At 38.0% G+C, this 20,739-nt stretch overlaps 1 protein-coding gene across 7 annotated transcripts in view; it reads left to right on the top strand.

Moving 5' to 3' along the window:
• The window catches only part of Ccdc148 (coiled-coil domain containing 148), a 376,894-nt gene that overhangs the window by 123,875 nt on the left and 232,280 nt on the right, over positions 1 to 20,739 (top strand). For 6 of the 7 annotated variants that reach the window (XM_008842508.3, XM_029568022.1, XM_029568021.1 and 3 more), the window contains 3 exons: positions 8,718 to 8,821; positions 12,518 to 12,600; positions 12,788 to 12,936. In XM_008842508.3, the coding sequence (XP_008840730.2) occupies positions 8,718 to 8,821; positions 12,518 to 12,600; positions 12,788 to 12,936 (336 nt within the window). Of the gene's footprint in view, positions 1 to 6,104; positions 6,194 to 8,717; positions 8,822 to 12,517; positions 12,601 to 12,787; positions 12,937 to 20,739 lie in introns of those variants that run through there. The other variant, XM_029568023.1, reaches the window with a different exon arrangement.

Genomic DNA, 20,739 nt, shown 5'->3' with positions numbered 1-20,739 from the left:
GCCAGTACCATGTTGTTTTTATGACTATAGCTCTGTAACACAGCTTAAAATCTGGTATAGTAATCCCCCCAGCATTGCTCTTAGGGCTCAGGGTTGCTTTGGCTATCTGAGGTCTTTTGTGGTTCCATATGAATTTTAGGATTTTTTTTTCCAACTCTGTGAAAAATGTCATGGGGATTTTGATTGGCGTTGCATTAAATCTATAAATGGCTTTTGTTAGGATGCTCGTTTTCACAATATTAATTTTTCCCATTCATGATCAAGGAGGGTCCTTCCATCTTCTGATGTCTTCCTCTATCTCTTTTTTAAAGATTTAAAATTTTCATTGTAGATGTCTTTAATGACGTTGGTCAGGTTTATTTTGAGATATTTTATTTTATTTTTTGCAGCTATTGTGGAGTGTTTCCATGTGCTCTTTCTGTGATTGCTTGTTATTGGTATATATAAAGGCTTGACTTTTGTAGGTTAATTTTGTAACCTGCCACTTTACTGAATGTGTTATATATTTCTAGGAGTTTTCTGCTGGAATTTTGGCATCTCTTAGATAAAATGTCATATCATCTGCAAAAAGGGAAAATTTGATCTCTTCTTTTCCAATTATTACTCCTTTAATTTCCTGATCTTGTCTCATTGCTCTTGCAAGTGCTTCAAGCACTATGTTAAAGAGAAGTGGAGATAGTGGACAGCCTTGTCTGATTCCTGATTTCAGTGGGAATGCTTCTAGTTTTTCTCGATTTAGAGTGATGTTTGCTGTGGGTTTGTTATATATGGCTTTAATTATGTTGAGGTATGTCCCCTCTAGTCCATTCCCTCTATGACTTTGAGCATAAATGCATGAGTTCTGTCAAAGGCCTTCTCTGCATCTATTGAGATGACCATGTGGTTCTTGTCTTTGAGCCCATTTATCTGATTTTTGACGTTTATTGACTTACGTATATTGAACCATCCCTGCGTCTCTGGGATAATGCCAACTTGATCCTGGTGGATGATCTTTTTGATGTGTGTCTGTATGCGGTTTGCAAGTATCTTGTTGAGAATTTTAGCGTCTGTGTTCATTAAGGATATGCATCTATAGTTTTCCTTTTTGGTTGTATCTTTACTGGCTTTGGTATTACAGTGATGCTGGCTTCATAGAAGGAATTTGGAAATTCTCCCTCCATTTCTATCTTTTTGAATAAATTATGTAGTATTGGATGTAGATCTTCTTTAAATGTTTGATAGAATTCTGCTGTAAATCCATCTGGTCCTGGCTTTTTTTAGTCAGAAGGTTTTGTAGTACTGTTGCAATTTCTTTTTGTGTTATGGGTCTGTTTAAGCTGTTAATCACTTCTTGGTTTAGTTTTGATGGTTCCCATGACTTTAGATATCCACCAATTTCTTTTAGGTTTTCAAATTTAGTAGCATATAGGTTTTTAAAGTATTCCTTTATAATGATCTGTATCTCTCTAGTATCTGTTGGGATGTTTCCCCTTTCATTTCTGATTTTGTTGATTTGGAGGTGCTCTTTCTTTCTTTTGGTTAACTGGGCTAGTGGTGTGTCAATCTTGTTTATCTTTTCAAATAATCAGCTCTTGGATTCATTGATTCTTAGTATTGTTTTCTTCATTTCGATTTCATTAATTTCTGCCCTGATTTTTGTCATTTCTTCTTGTCTGCTGGGTTTGGGTTTCATTTGCTTTTGCTTTTCAAGTGTCTTGAGTTACAATGTTAAGTCATTTATTTGTGTTCTTTCCAATATTTTGATGTAGGCACTTAGAGCTATAGACTTCCCTCAAGGACAGCTTTCAGCGTGTCCCAGAGGTTTCGTTGTGTTGTATTGTCCTTTTCATTTAGTTCCAGGAATATTTTTATTTCTTTCTTAATTTCTCTTTTGACCCACTCATCATTCAGGAGTGTGTTGTTTAATGTCCATGTGTTCATGTGGTGATTAGGGCTTCTTCCGGTGTTGATTGTAAGCTTTGTTGCATTGTGGTCTGATAGAATGCATGGAATTATTTCAGTCTTTTTGTATGTGTTGAGGTTTGTTTTCTGCCCCAGTATATGGTCGATTTTGGGGAAGGTTCCATGGGGTGTTGATTAGAGAGTATGTCCTTTGGTGCTTGGGTGGAATACTCGGTAGATGTCTGTTAAGTCCATTTGATATATGGTATTGTTTAATTCAGATGTCTTTCTGTTAACTCTCTGCCCTGTTGACCTATCTAATGGAGACAATGGAGTATTGAATTCCCCTACTATTAATGATTGGGATTAATTGTGTCTTAAAGTCCTGTAGCACTCCTTCTATGAAGTTGGGAGCAACAGAGTTTGGTGAATATATGTTCATGATTGTAATATCTTCTTGATTTATTGTTCCTTTGATCAGAATGAAGTGGCCCTCTTTATCTCTTCTGATTAGTTTTAAAGTCTATTTTGTCAGATATTAGTATTACAATACCTGCTTTTTTCTTAGTGCCATTTTCTTGCTATATTTTTTTCCATCCTTTCACCTTAAGATAGTGTCTGTCCTTGAAAGTAAGATGAGTTTCTTGTAGACAACAAAAAAAATGGGCTTTGTTTGTTAATCCATTCACCTAGTCTGTGTCTTTTGACTGGGGAGTTCAGCCCATTAATATTTAAAGTTATTAATGAAAGGTGAATATTGAATCCTGTTTTTTACTTTCTGTTTACATTCTTGATATAGCTGTACTTTTCCACAGTTATACCTCCATTGAATTCCTTTCTGTAACTCCTTGGGTATAATCATTCCTTTTTTCAGCTCTTTGTATTGCTTCCAGAACTCTCTGAAGGGTGGGTTTTGTTGACATGAATTCCTTCAGCCTATTTATGTCATGGAAGATTTTTCTTTCCCTTTTGACTATAATAGACATTTTGGCTGGGTATAGTAATCTGGGTAGGCATCTGTGGTTATTTAAAACTGGGAATGCTTTGGTCCAGGCTCTTCTGGCTTTCATAGTTCGCACTGAAAATTCAGCTGTAATCCTTATGTGTTTTCCTTTATATGTGAGTTATTATTTTTCTTTTGCAGCTTTCAGTATTGTCTCTTTGTTTTGTACGTGTAGTGTTTCTACTATGATGTGTCATGGAGAGTTTCTTTTCTGGTCCTGTCTGTTTAGTGCTCTGTATGCTTCTTATATTTGTATGGGCATGTCTTTCTTTAATTTTGGGAAATTTTCTTCCACGATTCTGTTGAAGATCTGGTCCATGCCATTATCTTGGGATTCTTCTCTTTGCTGTATCCCTATGATTTGTAAGTTTGGTCTTTTTATGATGTCACACAATTTCTGCATATTTCATTCTTGTGATTTCTTAAATTTTTCATAATCTTTGCTTGCATCCAGATCTTCAACTTTATCTTCCAGTCTTGATATTCTGTGTTCCATTTCATTCATCCTATTGGTGAGGCTTTCTCCTGTCATTTCTAACTGGCTTACTGAGTATTTCACTTCCTTCTTCATTTCAGCCTGAGTATTATTCCATATTTCTAACTCTTTTCTGAATTCATTCAGAAGTTTATCCCTATCTTCATTTAGTTGTTTGATTTCTTTTTGTGTGTGTTCTTTAAATTCACTGAATTCTTTTATCATATTTATAATTGTTCTTTTGAGATCCATGTCCTGCATTATCTCTAGGGGTTCTCATTGTACTCTTCTAGAGGACTATTGGTATTTGGTGGGGATATGTTATTTTGATTTTTCATGTTATTATTTTTTGTCTGTGATTTTGACATGTGAATTTCTTTTGTAGTTTCTGATTCTTGTGTGAGACTCAAGACTTCAAGTTTAGGTCTACTTCTTTTTGTGAATTTTATGTGTCTTTGTGGTTTACTTCTTGGGCATGAAAAGCTGGTTCCTCTAAGCTTCTGGTTCTCTCTTTTGATTTTATATTGGAATGGCCAGATTGCTTTTGTCTTCAGAAGTTCCCACAGAGGCCCATGTCAGATGAGGAATAGATGCTCTCAGGCTTTCTCCTAAGGTCTGGATCCCTCCAGGAAGGATTTTGGCTTCAGGAATATGCAGGGTGCACTGGCCTGGGAACAAGGACCAGGAAAGATGCTGGTCTCACGCAGCTGGTGGCATGCCACCCAGAGATTTAAAGGGAGATGGGGGTGGAAAGAGGCCCCAAGGGCTCCTGGGGACTGCACTGAGGAACTGGGTTGGTCTGGATGTAAAGGATCAGGAAGAGGAATGGTTAGCCCTGGTATCCAGGAAACAGGCTGGTGGGTTATGCTGCTCAGGGAAGCTGAGGGCGATGAGGGCAGGACCAGGCCCTGAGGGCTCCCAGGAGAGAGGCTGGAGGGTTGTCAGACCAGGGAAGCAGAGAGAGGTGGGTTGGGCCAGGCCCACAGGGCCCCTGGGGACCTCAGAAAGAACTGGGTTGGTCTGGATGCAACGTATCAGGAAGCAGTGGTGGTTCCCCCAGTGCCTGGGGCACCAAGACAAGGAATGGGACAGGTCCCAGGCTAGGAGGAGAGACAGGCAGGGGAAATGGGAGGGTGAATGAGGCTGCGGGAGTCAAGGCACTGAGGGCACAATAGAGTTACCCTGGAGAGAGGCCTGCAGAGGGTTTCTTTTAATTTACTTTTAAGATGCAAATAATTCATAAATAATTTTCTTTATAAAACTTAGGGCTTAAAAGGAATTAAATAACTGGGAATAAAATAAAACTCTTAAAGTTTATTTTAATGTTATGGATGCTAATATACCAAATACTCTATAGTAACTAGAATTATAGTAGCATCTCTGTTAGTCTTGCTTCTATTATTTAAAATTTTATAAAGAATGTACAGGTTTAAAGTATGTAGTTCTCCCTAATGTCATATAGCTGACACATTCTCCTTTAATGTTTGTGTTAATTATATCTATTTCCCTGTTTATTTCAGTATTATGTATGTCGCTTTTAAGATAAATTTAATAGTTTTACCATTGTTGATGATTACAGCACTTTGACTCTGGCAATGTTTAATATAAATAGATTGGTAGGATGTTGACATGTAAAGCACACAAGGAGAATGTTGCTTCAGGCTATCTGGTTACTGATAAGGTACTGGCTAGGTGTGATGGTCATCTACATAGTCACTGTCTTATTGGTCATGATCAATGTCTGGATGCCAGGTGAGACACTAAGGTGAGATTGAACCTTTCAAAGACCAAAATCTAATTTGAAGTTTAGTAGACTTGGGCTAGAAACTGACACCACTGTTTGGTATACTGTATTTACTTCCAGTTTATTAAATAGAAAAGCAATCTTCGTGATTATTTTTATATAAATTTCTTTGCTTAGCCAGAATATGGCTAAGCAAATATTTTTTCTTGCCCATTTTAAGCGTCCTATTAAATATTTTTTTAACCTTGTGTTATAGGAAATTACATGTGTGCACAAGTAGCTTGGATGGTAGGATGATGTTGTGTGACATCATGCAGCTTCAACAAGGATTGAGTTGGCTGTTGTTTCATCTGTTATCCTACTTCCCCCATGCACGTTTGTCTTGAAGAAAATCTGGAACATTTTAGTATGTTACTCTACAACATTAGAACTTTAAAAGCCCCATTATACCATTACCAATATAAAAATGTGAATTTCTCAATAATTTCTACTATCTAGTTAGTATTAGATCTCTTGATTGTCTCAAAGTTTGCTCAAATCAGCCTCTAAATTAAATCCAACATTGCAATTTAATTTTATTTGTTAGGTTTTTTCTGCCATCCTCTTGTGGTTTTATAATTTATTTCATGAAGAAGCCACATTACTCATTTTTATAGTTCCTCACAGTCTAAATAATGTCAACTGCACCTTGATGTGTCATTCTACATGTTTTTCTCTTTTGTATTTCCTGTAAATTGGTTGTTATATCTAGAGAATTGATCGGATTCAGATTAAATTTACTTTGGCAAGAATACTTACTGATGGAATTTTTGTTCTCCAATCTTTTTTCTATTATAAATGGTGCTGTAGTGAATAATTTTGCACACTTTTGACAATATGGCTTTCAGAAAATTTCTGCAAATGAAATTTCTGGATCATAGTTAATCAGTATAAAATCTTATGTATATCCAAATTCCTTTCTATAGGGTTCTATCATTTTTTATTTCTATTAGAAATTTAAGAGAGAACATGTTTCACAAGAGCCTCGTGGAATGCTTTGTTAAATATCAGAGCCATTGCCAGCTTAACAGAAGAGGAATTACAGTTTGGGGTAATATTTTCGTTTGTATATATGCTGACAGTTCTTTGCTGAGTATAACTCACTTACATGACAATGAGTTTTGACAAATGTTTAAGCACATGCACCCAACACTTCAACTGACACTGCTTACCAAGGTGTGCTTCTAAACTTGAAGCCTTTGTACCACAGGATTTTTGTAATATTTCAAAATGCTTAATTAAAGTTTGCTTATCTTGGATTATCATAAAAACCAGACACAGGAAACTTATGGTTTCTGATTATTTCATGAATTCACTATTTTTCATTTTTTCCCCAAAAGGATTTAAAGTCATTGTCATTCTACATAAGGTATCATTCAACTTTGATAGTGACTTTATGTGGCTTACTGCCTAGTAAAGTGAATTAGAATCACCTACTAATCTATGCCGATGAAGATACCACTTTAAATCTTTGGGATCTTTTAAGGCTTTCTTTTATTTCATTATTGGCCTGAGGGTAAAAGTAAAATCGATGACTGAATTTCCAAAAACAGACGAAAGCAAAAATTAAGATGTTGTACAAAATATTGGAGGTGTCCAGTGAAAAATAGTTTGATTTTGATTTTTGTAGTCTATTTAATTGGCTTTTCCCTTGACCCAAAGGCAAAAATATTGATTTTTTTCCTTAAGCTATAAAAAAGTCCGTATCTTCTACTGATACATTTTAATGTTTTTTGTACAACATGGGCCAAATATGTCAAAAAAATCTAATTTTAAAGTTGTGCCTATTGGCAACAACTTCAGAGACTGTAGATAGTAAAAACTTGGAACGGGTTTTAGACATTCTTAACACAAGTGCCAGAATGTCAACCTCTGAAAATATTGTATACTTCCATTTCATTGGTAGGTAGAAACTGGATGTTCCCACCAGTGCTCTCTACTTAGTTTTTCTTTACAGCTTTAGCACTCATAAGAATTCTTGTAGAAAAGATTTGAATTTGTATTTCTTAAATAGTTCTTTGGAGTAATTTATTTTCTTATATCCCTAATTTTGAATTGGAAACCAGAACAACAGAAAGATAAACTCAAGGTTAAAGTAATCAGTGAACAGCAGCTAGAAATAGCATGCATTATGAAAATTCCTTTTTGAAACTTCTCATCTGAAGTTTTTGTGTTTTCATTATTGATCTTTCTAAACTATCAAGAGTACTGAAGGAGTCTAGTAGCAAATAAATTAGGAAATATACATATTTCATCAAGTTTCTGATTTGTACTTTTATACATGTGTAAAAGTGTTAACATACAAAGTTCAGGGTATACATGGCTATAAGCCAGAGTCCAAGAATCAGATACTACTTGGGAATTTGTGGTAGCACAGTATTTAGTGTTGGAAGATGGTCACGCATGTGCTAGAGATAAGAAGCAAAGGTGATCAGAGCTATTTGGAACTGTACTGGAATTCTTTGGGGAAAAGTAGATGCAATGGAGAAGGTGCTCCTGAGAGCCTTCTGAGAGTAGAGGGGTGCATGATGCTTTGGCTTCTGCTTGCCTCATTCTCTCCAATCTTCTACAGCTGGCATCTTCCCTTGGTTGAACCCAGCTAGAAGGCAGCTGAAAGGCACATTTGAGAAAGAGGCTGCTTTTGCCTGGGTGCAGATCAGGGCAATGGCAACAGACCCAAGCCTGACACAAGTTGGCAACAGAGCCCTCAAAACACTCGTGAGCTGCATTTTAAAAGGCCATGGACCTTGGGGAACTACATTTGATTGAATATTTAAATTTCCATTGCACATGACTTTTCACTATTTCTTTGTTAAGTACCTTTTACTAATTATTTGCCTAAATCTAAAAAAAAAGTTTATTTATAAAGCCATGTATTTGAAAGACTACAATTGCATGTTCTAGGTCTTTTTGTGGAGTATTGGAGCTGGGAGTAAAGCCAGGTCCCCCAACATGTTTAATGAAGGATCAGATAAAATCTAGCGCGACATCAAGGACCTGTGACTGTGATGTTTACAAGCTTTGTGATCTGGACCTTCTTTGAACTTCTCTTGCTTTCAGGGTTCTCATGAATAAAACAGGTGTAATGATACTCAAAATTCCTGGTAGGAAACGTGTCCAAAATGGGGATATACATGCTGGAATGAAGTAGGCTATTGTTTATATGGAAAATAGAAGGACTTGACCTTTCTTTGCATACCTTGAAACCAATTCTACAACTGGCCAAATTCTAAGCATTAATTCTTTCTTTCTTCTCACTGACTTTTTTTTTGTTTTGTTTTGTTTTTTAAAGACAGGATCTCATGTAGCCCAGGATACTCTCAACCTCTCTCTAGCTGAGACTAGCCTTGAATTTTGGATCCTCCTGCCTCTATCTTCCCAGTGCTGGGCTCAAAGGCATGCACCACCACATCTAGCTCTCCTCTCCCTGATGTTTAATCTAATATACTATTTTAGATGGATTGTGTGTTAGAAGAAGTTCTAGTGAGGACTGAAAAACACAAAACCTTTCTATTGCGGAAAAACATTTTGAAAACTTGGAAGATGCCACTCTTTTGTTTTATTTCTAAATGTAGATAAGAAAAGCTATGGAAACATCAAAGATGTCTAAAGAACACATGCTGATCAAACAACACAAGCAAGTGTGGTGGCAGGTACAGGACCGGCTGAAGGAAAACAGGTGAGAACACATGGGAACCACTGGGAACTTCTGGGATCCAGCCATGTCTGTAATGTTCTGTATTAATTCAATCACACAGTCACAATTTAGAGTTGTTAGAATCTGAGTCAACTTCAAATCTTTTCCATTTTCTTAGCTTAATCTGGAACGCAAGGGACATGTTAATATGCTTTTGCTTCTGATAGGAAAAGACAGCTGTGTCTTCCCACCGCTCGCCTCTTCTTTTGTATCTCCGCCTCAGGCCTGCGTCCACGTGTTGTATGCATACCATCCGCTCTGTGTTTGGTCATAATCTTGTCTTCCCTACAATGTGGCAGGGAAGATCACATCACAGTCTAGTCATCTTTTCATTGCAGGGCACACAGAGGAGCTTCGCAACTGTTTTAATACGAATGAACTAAAAAGTTCAGACCATTGAGTTTTCATATGCTTCATATTGCTACATCAGAATTTACTCGTTTTTACCTTGTTACTGCTTCTAGCAGTTGAAAATGAATTAAGACAAAATAATATTTGATATTTAATAACAATTATAAGCTCTAGAAAATTATTTAACAATAATGGCATTTATTGACTATGCTTTAAAAATGTTATTATTATGTACATATTTTTACCAAGGTAGAACATTGCTGCGAACATCCTAAGTGCAGTTTGGACTCTGTACCTTTCATGTTAATGAGGGTATCTTCAACATGAAAAGTTTGTGATCCCTATGTGAGGTACAAGGCTCGTGATTGGCAAAGCATTTACGATATAACTTAAAACAGAAAAACAATGGTATAGATTGCATCATCTACCACACTTCTGCTGTACAATCCAAAGCAGACACATTATACCCTTCAAAGAGTCACCTCCCGTGCAGAGAAAATGTTCAAGGACATTGGGAAAATGTTTTGCGAATTTACATAACTTGAAATATGATAAAAGGAAAGTCACTAGTAAGTTTTAATTATGGTGTTCACTGATGCAAGTGCGAATGAAAATGAAGACAGTGGGAAAGAGCTTAATATTTTTTTCTTTCCTTTTTTAAAAAAATATTGGCTATTCCACAGTCTCCTTAGTGTGTGTGCTGTTTCTCCTGAGCTAAACACATGAATTTATGCTTATCATCACGGAAAGTCACTGTTGGCAGAGTCGCAATGACAGGAAGGTGATGGAGGTGAGGAGCACCTCAGTGCTGATAACTTGCTCTCTGGACTGAACAGTGGGCACAAAGAACACCAAGATAATTTTCTGTGTTGTTATAGAATGTAAGCTCATTTTAATACATATTCAGTGAAATTAAAAACAATAGGAGGTATAGAAAAGTGACTAGATTTTGTGGAAAATTTAGGAACCACAAGCAAATTAGTAGTTTGTGCTGTGCTTGTCAGCCTTGGAAAAATCTGCCCAACATAATGGATATGAGGGGTGACACCTGTGATCTCAGCTCTCAGGAAGATGAGGCAGGAGGATTTCCGTAAGTTCAAGGCCAACCTGGGCTACGGTAACTCAAAAAATTAAAAATAAATAAATAAAATACAAAAAAAAAACCCATATAGTTTTCTGACTGAGTCTAAGAGGGCTAAAATATTTGTAGACAGTAAAGAAGCTAGTTTGTAAGAAACTGGGGTTGAAACATTAGTACTTACTTCCCGTGTTCCATGACCTTGGAGCTGAACAGCTTTTCTTTTTTCCTACAAGTTCCATGCAGATCACTGGAGATCTAATTGATCCAATCTTCCTAGTTAAAAAAAAAAAAAAAAACTAGGGGGATAGGTGGGCAGAGAGCTCAGTTGGTAAAGTGCTTGCAGTGCAAGCAAGCATGAGGATCTGAGTTCGAGCTCCAGTGTATATATATATATATATACACTGGAGATCTCTATATATAGATCTCTCTCTTGCTTGCTCACTTGCTTTCTCTCTCTATATAGAGAGCGAGTGAGAGAGACTGGTATGGTGGTCCACACCTGTGCTGAGGAGGTAGAGACAGGAAGATCCCTGAATTTGCTGGGAGAAACCCTTTTTAAAAAATAAGAGAGAGTGATTGAGGAAATGCATGATGGACCTCTGGCCTCTACTTGGGCATGTGTACACACATGTATGCACACATACATGCACACATGGGCTTGCACACACATGTGCATGCACAGACACAAACACGTGCACAAACACACACACACACAGGCACAATTGAGTTCCTTGAAATCTATACTTAGGGAGCTAGATAACATTTCCAAATATAAAATTTGTTTACTATTTAAAGTTGTAAGTGTTTATTTGTAATTTTGGCCTAAACGATATTTCTTGTAGACTCTGCCTCATGTTCCCAGGACACTTGGTCCTTTGTTTCATTCTAGTACTGCAAAGAACCCTGAGCTTTGGTGTCTGTAGGATAGATACATCACTTTATGCAGTGCAAACACTTGGTAAAAGGGTGTGCTGAGGTCCTCCAGGGTCTACTCCAAGTGCAGACCTCATCTTTCCAGGAGAGTGCAAAGCTCTAAGTGGAGAACCGGTTTGCTCGGATCACCTGAATAACACGTAGCTTCCTTTTTCTGTCAGTTTGTAGGCTCTATTGTGACCTATTGTGCCCTAAAAATAGAAAGAATCTGAACTGGTTGTTTTTAAGTACTGCATTTTTGGTTAAACAACCCTAAGGTAAATTCTGGTTTGGCTTCATGATATTGCAGACATGTTCCATGTAACAGTTGCAAATATGTTCTTAAAAACAGTCTGGAGTGATGGCTTAGTTGGTACAGTGCTTGCCATGCAAACATGAGAACCTGAGTTTGAGCCCCAGAAACCAAGTTTGAAAAAGCTGGGTATACAATTTCAATCTCAGTGCATATGTGTGTGTGTGTGTGTGTGTGTGTGTGTGTGTGTTGGCTGGGAAAATGATGGCACGTGCATATGTGAACATTATGGAATCATTGCATTAATTATGAAGACTATTTGGCAATGCCTTAAAATATCAGTTTAAAGCAAAACAACCCATACAAATCTACAATATGGAGTGTTAAACAAGCCATTATTACAACTATACAAAATACATGCAAAGAATAAAAACCTGTTTGCAAAAATGAAGATAATTAACATACTAACATTTTAGAATTGTTACTATTTTTATGGTATTTTAATATTAAACTATACTGTTCATAACAAATCTCAGATTTAGTTGATTGCCATAATAAAAGGATAGAAACAATACAAATTTTGAGTGTCCACACAGAGTTTGTTTTGGTTTTACTCTAGAAATAATTACATTTCTTAAATAGGATGAAGGATTATGAAGATTTTCTGTTTCTACTATATTAAAAAACTCACACTTTTGTTCCCATTTGCCTGGCCTGGACTCTCGTCATGGCTGCAGTTTTAAAGCGGCCTCCTTGCAGGTTCAGGCTTGCCCTTTCCATTTCAGCTTTTGTTAACTGTTGCTCACTCCATGGTCAGGTCCATCTTTAGCTTTCTGCCTTGGGAGACTTTCTGAAAGAAACCTGAGCAAGAGGGAACACTTATGGTGCCCTGATGCACTCAGCGTCAAGGGGCACTGCCTTGCCCATACTCTCATTTCTGCCCAAGTTAGGAACTTAGCACATGGCATGAATAAATGAACAAATGAACAAAACCATACTAGATTGAATATTCCTACTCATTTTAAACTTCTATGTATGATTATGACTGTATGGAAATTGATTGAGATCATGTCTGTTTCAGATGTAAATTGGAGTCTGAAATGAAATATTTTCTCAATGAAGAGAACATTGGAAATGAATGTCTTTGTGAACTTAGGAATTTTGGTGAGTTTTTTTTTTTTTTTTTTTGTTCCTACATTTGAAGGGGAATTTTGTTTGGAGGTATGAAAATTGGCCACTCCATGTTTGATTTTTTCTAAAGGAATATAAAAAGTCTGAACTCTAATGCTCTGTTCTTTACTTAAAGAAACTTGATAGCATGTTTCCTTGATTCAACTTCATTTCACCATAGAGCAAGAGCTATCAGAACAATGGAGCTCATACCTTAAAAATGTGATCGATCCCATTCATCAGCTGAGAGCAGACCTGAAACACAGACAGCACCACACTTCCCAGCATGCACCTCACCATACGGAGTCTAACTCAGCAGTGCTGAAGGAGGTCAGTATGTTATATTTTTAAAAAAATAATGCAATATTTCATTATTTCATTTTGTCCCACATAGAACAGATAACAACAAAACACAAGCCTTGTATGTTTAAGTAGAGGGTGCCTCAAAATCTTAAACACGTTTGAATCTGTCCAAACACCCTCTTTTTAACTCATCTCTGAGCCTCATCTTTTCACCTATTCCTAGAGCATTTTGAGAAACTTCCCCCATTAAAGGGGGATCAAGTTGCCTCATCACTGAAATTCTCCCATGGGCTCTTATGGCCCTTATGTCCCCTCAATCCACAGCCCCCTTCTTCCTTCTCCAATCACACTGCTACCTGACACTGGCCTTTTCCTCATGGACTTGGTCCCACAGAGGCAACTTCCTTTCTGCACCTCCCACATGCCAAGCACACTCCTATCTCTGGGCCTTTGTGCCAGCTGTTGTTCTTTGTGGACTAGATAAGCCACAGTCTCTTCCGCCACCCTGGGTTCATACCACTTTCCTTTTCTGCATGCCTTTAAAAAATGTTTTATTTTCCCAGACCCCCAGCTTCCTGGGGCCAGCAGTATTACTGGGTAAATTTAGTGGTGCCCACTGAGCTTTGACTCCCCCAGCCTCATTCATCCTCCCAGCTCCCCCGTCCCATCTCACCTCCTACCACGGGCATTGGCACATTCCTTGTCTTGGCACCTAAGACCTCTGGACTGACCTCTTGGTACAGACTCCCCACTGCTTCCTGATCCATTGCATCCAGACCAACTCAGTTCCTCCCTCTGGTCCACAGGAGCCTCTGGGCGTGGTCCTGCCTTTACCCTTCCTCTCCCTTTACTTCCCTGGGCTGCACAGCCCCTGGGCTTCCTGGTCCCAACACCTTTCCTGGTCCCCAGGAGCCATCTGGGCCTGGTCCCGCCCTCACCTCCCTTTGCTTCCCTGGGCTGAACAGCTTCTGATGTCCTGGTGCCAGCACCTTTCCTGGGTAAGTCCAGCGGTGCCCACCGCCATTGACTCCGCCAGCAACTTTCACCCTCGAAGCTCCCCTCCTAGCCTGGGTGCTGGCCCATTTCTTGTCTTGGAACCCCAGACACGGGGGCTAACCTCTTGGCCCAGAGCTACCACTGCTTCCTGAGCCTTTGTATACAGACCAACCCAGTTCCTCCCAGTACTCCCCAGGAGCGCTCTGGACCTGGTATCACCCACACCTACCTTTGCTTTCCTGGGCCACTCGGCCACCAGCTTCCTGGTGCCAGTATCTTTCCTGGGTGGGTCCCTTAGCTGCTGTGCCTTAACTCCCTCAGGCTCATTCACCCTCCCAGCTCCCCTGCAGCCTGGGTACTGGCCCATTTTTGTCTTGGAACCAGACTCCTGGACTGACCTCTAGGCACAGACTCCTCACTGCTTCCAGATCCTTTGCATCCAGACCAACCCAATTCCTCCCAGTAGTCCCCAGGAGCCCTTGGGGCCTATCCCCACCCCCAACTCCCTTTTCATTCCTGCGTGGCATAGCCACCAGCTTCCTGCTCCCAGGCCAGCCCAGCTGCCAAATTCCTAAGGACAGTATTTTTCCTGGAGGGAGCCAGACTTTAGGAGAAAGCCTGAGAACATCTGAGCCTTGCCTCACCTCACTTAGACCTCTATGGGAATTCCTGAAGAGGAAAGCAATTTGGACACTCCAATATAAAATCAAAAGAAAGAACCTGAAGCCTAGACTAACCAGCTTTTCATGCCCAATGAGTAAACCACAAAGACACATAAAGTTTACAAAAATAAGCACACTAAACTCAACAAAGGAAGACTTGAGTCTCACACAAAAATCAGAACTACAAAAGAAATCCACATGTCAAAGTCGCAGGGAAAAAAATAGTAACATGAAAAACCAAAATAATATATCCCCACCAAGTACCAATAGTCCTCAGGAGGAGTACAATGAGAACCCCCCAGAGATGACACAGGACAGGGAATTCAAAAGAACAGTTATAAACATGATAAAAGAATTCAGTGAATTTAAAGAACACACAAAGAAATCACAGAACTGAAGAATGATAGGGATAAACTTCTGAATGAATTCAGGAAAGAGTTAGAAATACTAACGAATACTCAGGCTGAAATGAAGAAGGAAGTGAAACACTCAATAAGTCAATTAGAAATGACAGGAGAAAGCCTCAACAACAGGATGAATGAAATGGAAAATAGAGTATCAAGACTGGTAGATAAAGTGGACGAATTAGACCACTCAAGCAAAGATTATGAAAAATTTAAGAAAACACAAGAATGGAATATGCAGGAATTGTGTGACACCATAAAAAGACCAAACTTACGAATCATAGCCATACAGGAAGGAGAATAATCCCAAGATAATGGTATGGACAATATCTTCAAAAGGATTATAGAAGAACATTTCTCAGAATTAAAGAAAGACATGCCCATACAAATACAAGAAGCGTATAGACCACCAAATAGATAGGACCAGAAAAGAAACTCTCCATGGCATATCATAATAAAAACACTAAATGTACAGAACAAAGAGACAATACTGAAAGCTGCAAAATAAAAACAAGTCACATATAAAGGAAACCCCATAAGGATTACAGCTGACTTTTCAGTGCAAACTACGAAAGCCAGAAGAGCCTGGACCAGAGTATTCACAGTTCTAAATGATCACAGATGCCAACCCAGATTACTTTACCTAGCCAAAATGTCTATTATAGTTGAAAGGGAAAGAAAAATCTTCCATGATATGAATAGGCTGAATTTATGTCCACAAAACCAGCCCTTCAGAGAGTTCTGGAAGCAATACAAAGAGCTGAAGAAAGGAATGACTATATATATATACTATATAAGGGGTGACAGAAAGAAATTCAATGAAGGTATAACTGTGGAAATGCACAGCTATATCAAGAATGTGAACAGAAATAAACATGACAGGATTCAATACACATCTTTCATTAATAACTTTAAATATCAATGGACTGAACTCCTTAGTCAAAAGACACAGACTAGTTGAATGGATTAAGAAACAAAACCCATTTTTTTGTTGTCTGCGAGAAACTCATCTCACTTTCAAGGACAGGCACTACCTTAAGGTGAAAGGATAAAAAAAAAACAAACACCAATAGAAAGCTACTAAGAAAAAAGCAGGCATTGCAATTCAAATATCTGATAAAATAGACTTTAAACTAAAACTAATCAGAAGAGATAAAGAGGGCCACTTCATTCTGATCAAAGGAACAAAAAAAAAACAAGAAGATATTAGAATGATGAAAATATATTCACCCATCTCTGGTGCACCCAACTTCATAGAAGGAGTACAACAGGACTTTAAGATCCAGATTAATACCAACTCATTAATAGTAGGGACTTCAATACCCCATTGTCTCCCTTAGATAGGTCAACAGGACAGAGATTAACAGAGAGACATCTGAATTAAACAATACCATATATCAAATGGACCTAACAGACATCTACTGAATATTCCACCCAAGTACCAAAGAATATACTTTCTATTCAGTGCCCCATGGAACCTTTTCCAAAATCAACCATATACTGGAGCACAAAATAAACCTCAAGAAATACAAAAAGATTGAACTAATTCCATGCATTCTATCAGACCACAATGTGATAAAGCTTAAAATCAACACCAGAAGAAACCCTAGAAACCACATGAACACATGGAGATTAAACAACACACTCCTGAATGGTGAATGGGTCAAAGGAGAAATTAAGAAAGAAATAAAGGTATTCCTGGAACGAAATGAAAAGGACAATACAACACAACAAAACCTTGGGACGTGTGGAAAGCAGTCCTTAGAAGGAGGTTTAGAGCTCTAAGTGCATTCATTAAAAAAATCAGAAAGAAAAAAAATCAGAAAGAACACAAATAATTGACTTAACATTGCAACTCAAGACACTTGAAAAACAACAGCAAATGAAAACCAAACCCAGCAGACAAGAAGAAATAACAAAAGTCAGAACAGAAATTAATGAAATAGAAACAAAGAAAACAATACAAAGATTCACACTTATCTTAGTTAACCAAAAGATAGAAAGAGCAAATCCAATTCAACAAACATAAGAGACAAAAGGTGAAAAATCACAACAGACATCAAAAAGATCCAGAATATTATAAGGGAATACTTTAAAAACCAATACACTACCTAAAAGAAATGGATGGATATCTAAAGGCATGGGAACTACCAAAACTAAACCAAGAAGAGATCAACAGATTAAATAGATCCATAACACATAAGAAACCTGAAATAGCAATACAAAACGTCCTAATAAAAGTCCAGGAGCAGATGCATTTACAGCAGAATTCTTGCAGACATTTAAAAAAGATCTATATCCAATACTACTTAATTTGTTCAAAAAGATAGAAACGGAAGGGGAACACCTAATTCCTTCTATGAAGCCAGCATGGCTCTAATACCAAAGCCAGGTAAAGATATAACCAAAGAAGACAACTACAGACCCATATCCTTAATGAATACAGATGCAAAGGTTCTCAACAAAAGACTTGCAAACTGCATACAGACACACATCAAAAAGATCATCCACCATGATCAAGTTGGCTTTATCCCAGAAATGCAGGGGATAGTTCAATATTCGTAAGTCAAAAAATGTCTAAATCATATAAATGGACTAAAAGACAAGAACCACATGCTCATCTCAATAGATGCAGAGAAGGCCTTTGACAAAATTAAACATGCATTTATGTTCAAAGTCCTAGAGGGAATTGGACTGGGGTGAATATACCTCAACATAATTAAAGCCATATACAACAAAACCACTGCCAACATCATTCTAAATGGAGAAAACTTGGAAGCATTTCCATTGAAATCAGGAACCTGCCAAGGATGTCCACTATCTCCACTCCTCTTTAAGATAGTGCTTGAAACTCTTGCAAGAGTAATAAGACAAGAGAATGAAATTAAAGGAATAATAATTGGAAAAGAAGATATCAAATTATCCCTCTTTGCAGACGATATGATATTATACCTAAAAGAAGCCAAAAATTCCCGCAGAAAACCCCTGGAAATGATGAACACTTTCAGTAAAGTGGCAGATTAAAAAAATTAATCTACATAAGTTTGTAGCCTTTCTATATACAAATAACAAGCAATCAGAGAAAGAGTACTTGGAAACACTCCCTTTCACAAAAGCTACAAAAACTAAAACAAAATAAAATATTTCAGAATAAACCTAACCAAAGACATTTAAGACCTCTACAATGAAAATTTTAAATCTTTAAAGAAAAGATTGAGGAAGACATCAGAAAATGGAGGGACCTCCCATCCTCGTGGATTGGAAGAATTAATATTGTGAAAATGACCATCCTACCAAAAGCCATTTATAGATTCAATGAAATGCCAATCAAAATCCCCATGACATTCTTTACAGAATTAGAAAAAAAAAATCCTAAGATTCATATGGAAGCACAAAAACCTCAGATAGCTAAAGCAACCTTGAGCACTAGGAGCAATTCTGGGAGGGGGTGTTTACTCTACCAGATTTTAAACTGTATTGCAGAGCTACAGTCATAAAAACAACATGGTACTGGCACAAAAATAGACCTGTAGATCAATGCAGTAAAATTGAAAACCTAAACATGAGCACATGCAATTTCAGCCACCTGACATTTGACAAATGGACCAAGAAAATTCACCGAAGGAAAGAGCATCTTCAGCAAATGGTGCTGCCAAAACTGAATCTCCACCAGTAGAAGAGTGAAACTAAACCCCTATCTTTCACCTTGCATAAAAGTCAACTCCACATGGATCAAAGACCTTAATGTGATGTGTGACGCTCTGAAACTGTTAGAAGAAAACATTGGCAATACCCTACAAGATATAGGTATAGGAAAGGATTTTCAAAACCTCAGGAAACAAGGTCAAGAATCAACAAATGGAACCTCATTAAACTAAAAAGCTTCTGTACATCAAAAGAAGCAACAAAGGAAGTGAAGAGAAAACCCACAGAATGGGAGGAAATCTTCACCAGCAACAGATCTGACAGAGGTTTAACATCCAGAATATATAATGAACTCAAAAAACAATCAAGAAAGGAAGTAATGCAATTAAAAGATGGGCTAAGGAGCTGTACAGATAGTTCTCAAAAGAAAAATTAAAGATGGCTAAAAACATTTTAAAAGGTATTCAACATCATTAGTAATTAGGGAAATGCAAATTAAAGCCACTTTAAGATTTCGTCTTACCCCAGTCAGACTGGCTAAGATCAGTGTTGGAGAGGATGTGGGGAAAGGGGAACGCTCATCCACTCCTGGTGGGATTTACAAACTTGTTCAACTCCTATGGAAAGCAGTGTGGAGAACTCCTTAAATCCTACAAATGAACCTACAATTTGACCCAGTTATTCCACTCCTTGACATATACTCGAAGAACTCATCCTTTTGCAGAGACACTTGTATATCCATGTTTGTTGCTGCTCTTTTCACAATAGCTAGGAGATGGAAGCAACCTAAGAGTCCCTCAGCTGATGAGTGGATAATGAAAATGTGGTTCATTTATGTGATGGAACTTTACTCAACACTAAGGAAAGATGAAATCATGAAATTTGCAGGTAAATGGATGGAACTAGAAACTTATACTAAGTATAAGTAACACAGACTCAGAAAAACAAACGACATATGTTCTCCCTCATATGTGGATTGTAGCACCAAATCCTGATAAGTGAGTATGTATCCAGACATAACTACAGGAACCAGCATAACAAGAAGGTACCAGGGAAGTAAAGGAAAAGAAAGAATCTGAAAGAGAAGAACAGTAGGAAACAGGTGTTCATAAGGGAGATATGGATAAAAATGTGGTTATTTTATGGGGAGAGGTCAGGGAGGGTTATACAAGGAACCTAGGGGATAAAGGGAAAGAAGGAGCTCAAGAAAGGTGGGACCATAGGAGAAAGGTATTAGTAAAGGAGAAATGGGAAAAATGGGGGCACTTTAAGTGGGGAAACCATGGTGGGAGTGTTGGACAATGTGAGAGATAAATAATAGCTAGCTAGTTTAAAAAAAATAGGGAACCATATTAGTCCAACAACCTACTGACAAATTATACATAGAACTACCTCGAGGAACATAATATATGTCTAGTCAAGGTTTATCTGAGAACCTTTGGTCTTTGCCCAAGCTTTATCTACATAGTACATGATAATTAATAGTACCAGACTGGTGGAACTAACCTTCTTGGATGTTTAACAGCCATATTTGAGGCCTATACTAATTTGGTCAGATGGACTTAAGGACACTTTTTGCTCCTTGACTTCTGAGGTTCACTAAGTTCCAGGGGACTATGAGCATCTCTCAAAAAGTCCTGTAACTAAGGTAAGTCACCTGTCCTCTTGATCAAGGAGGCCGTGGAGACCCCACCAGATGGATTTGAACCAGTGTCCAGTCTACAAAGAGAGGGTCAACCCAGATGAAACATTTCCTCCATGCTTCCAAGTAAAGCCATCTACGGTCCAGCAGGACCTTTGACTTATCTTCACGTTGATGGAACTGGTGAAAGAAAGGAGCCTTTGGCTCCTCCCAAGCCCATGTGACCCCTGAGGAACAGATCCTAAAACGACCTTAAGAATAAAAATAAATTGCTAGTCCAACTGCATTTTCTTAAACACCCAAAGATTAAAGGAATCAATATAATTGTTTAAAAGTCCATGTGTAGTCAGGCATGTTGGTGCATGTCTTTAGTCCCAGCACTTGGGAGGCAGAGACAGATGGATCTCTGTGAGTTCAAGGCTAGCCTGGTCTACATAGTGAGTTCCAGGCCAGCTGGGGCTACAGGGAGACCCTGTTTCAA

This window comes from Nannospalax galili, unplaced genomic scaffold, assembly GCF_000622305.1.
Source record: "Nannospalax galili isolate Female #2095 unplaced genomic scaffold, S.galili_v1.0 scaffold640, whole genome shotgun sequence".
In the NCBI taxonomy this organism is placed as follows: Eukaryota; Metazoa; Chordata; class Mammalia; order Rodentia; family Spalacidae; genus Nannospalax; species Nannospalax galili.
The sequence above is the reverse complement of the archived record's forward strand: the minus strand, read 5'-3'. Positions and strand labels throughout refer to the sequence as shown.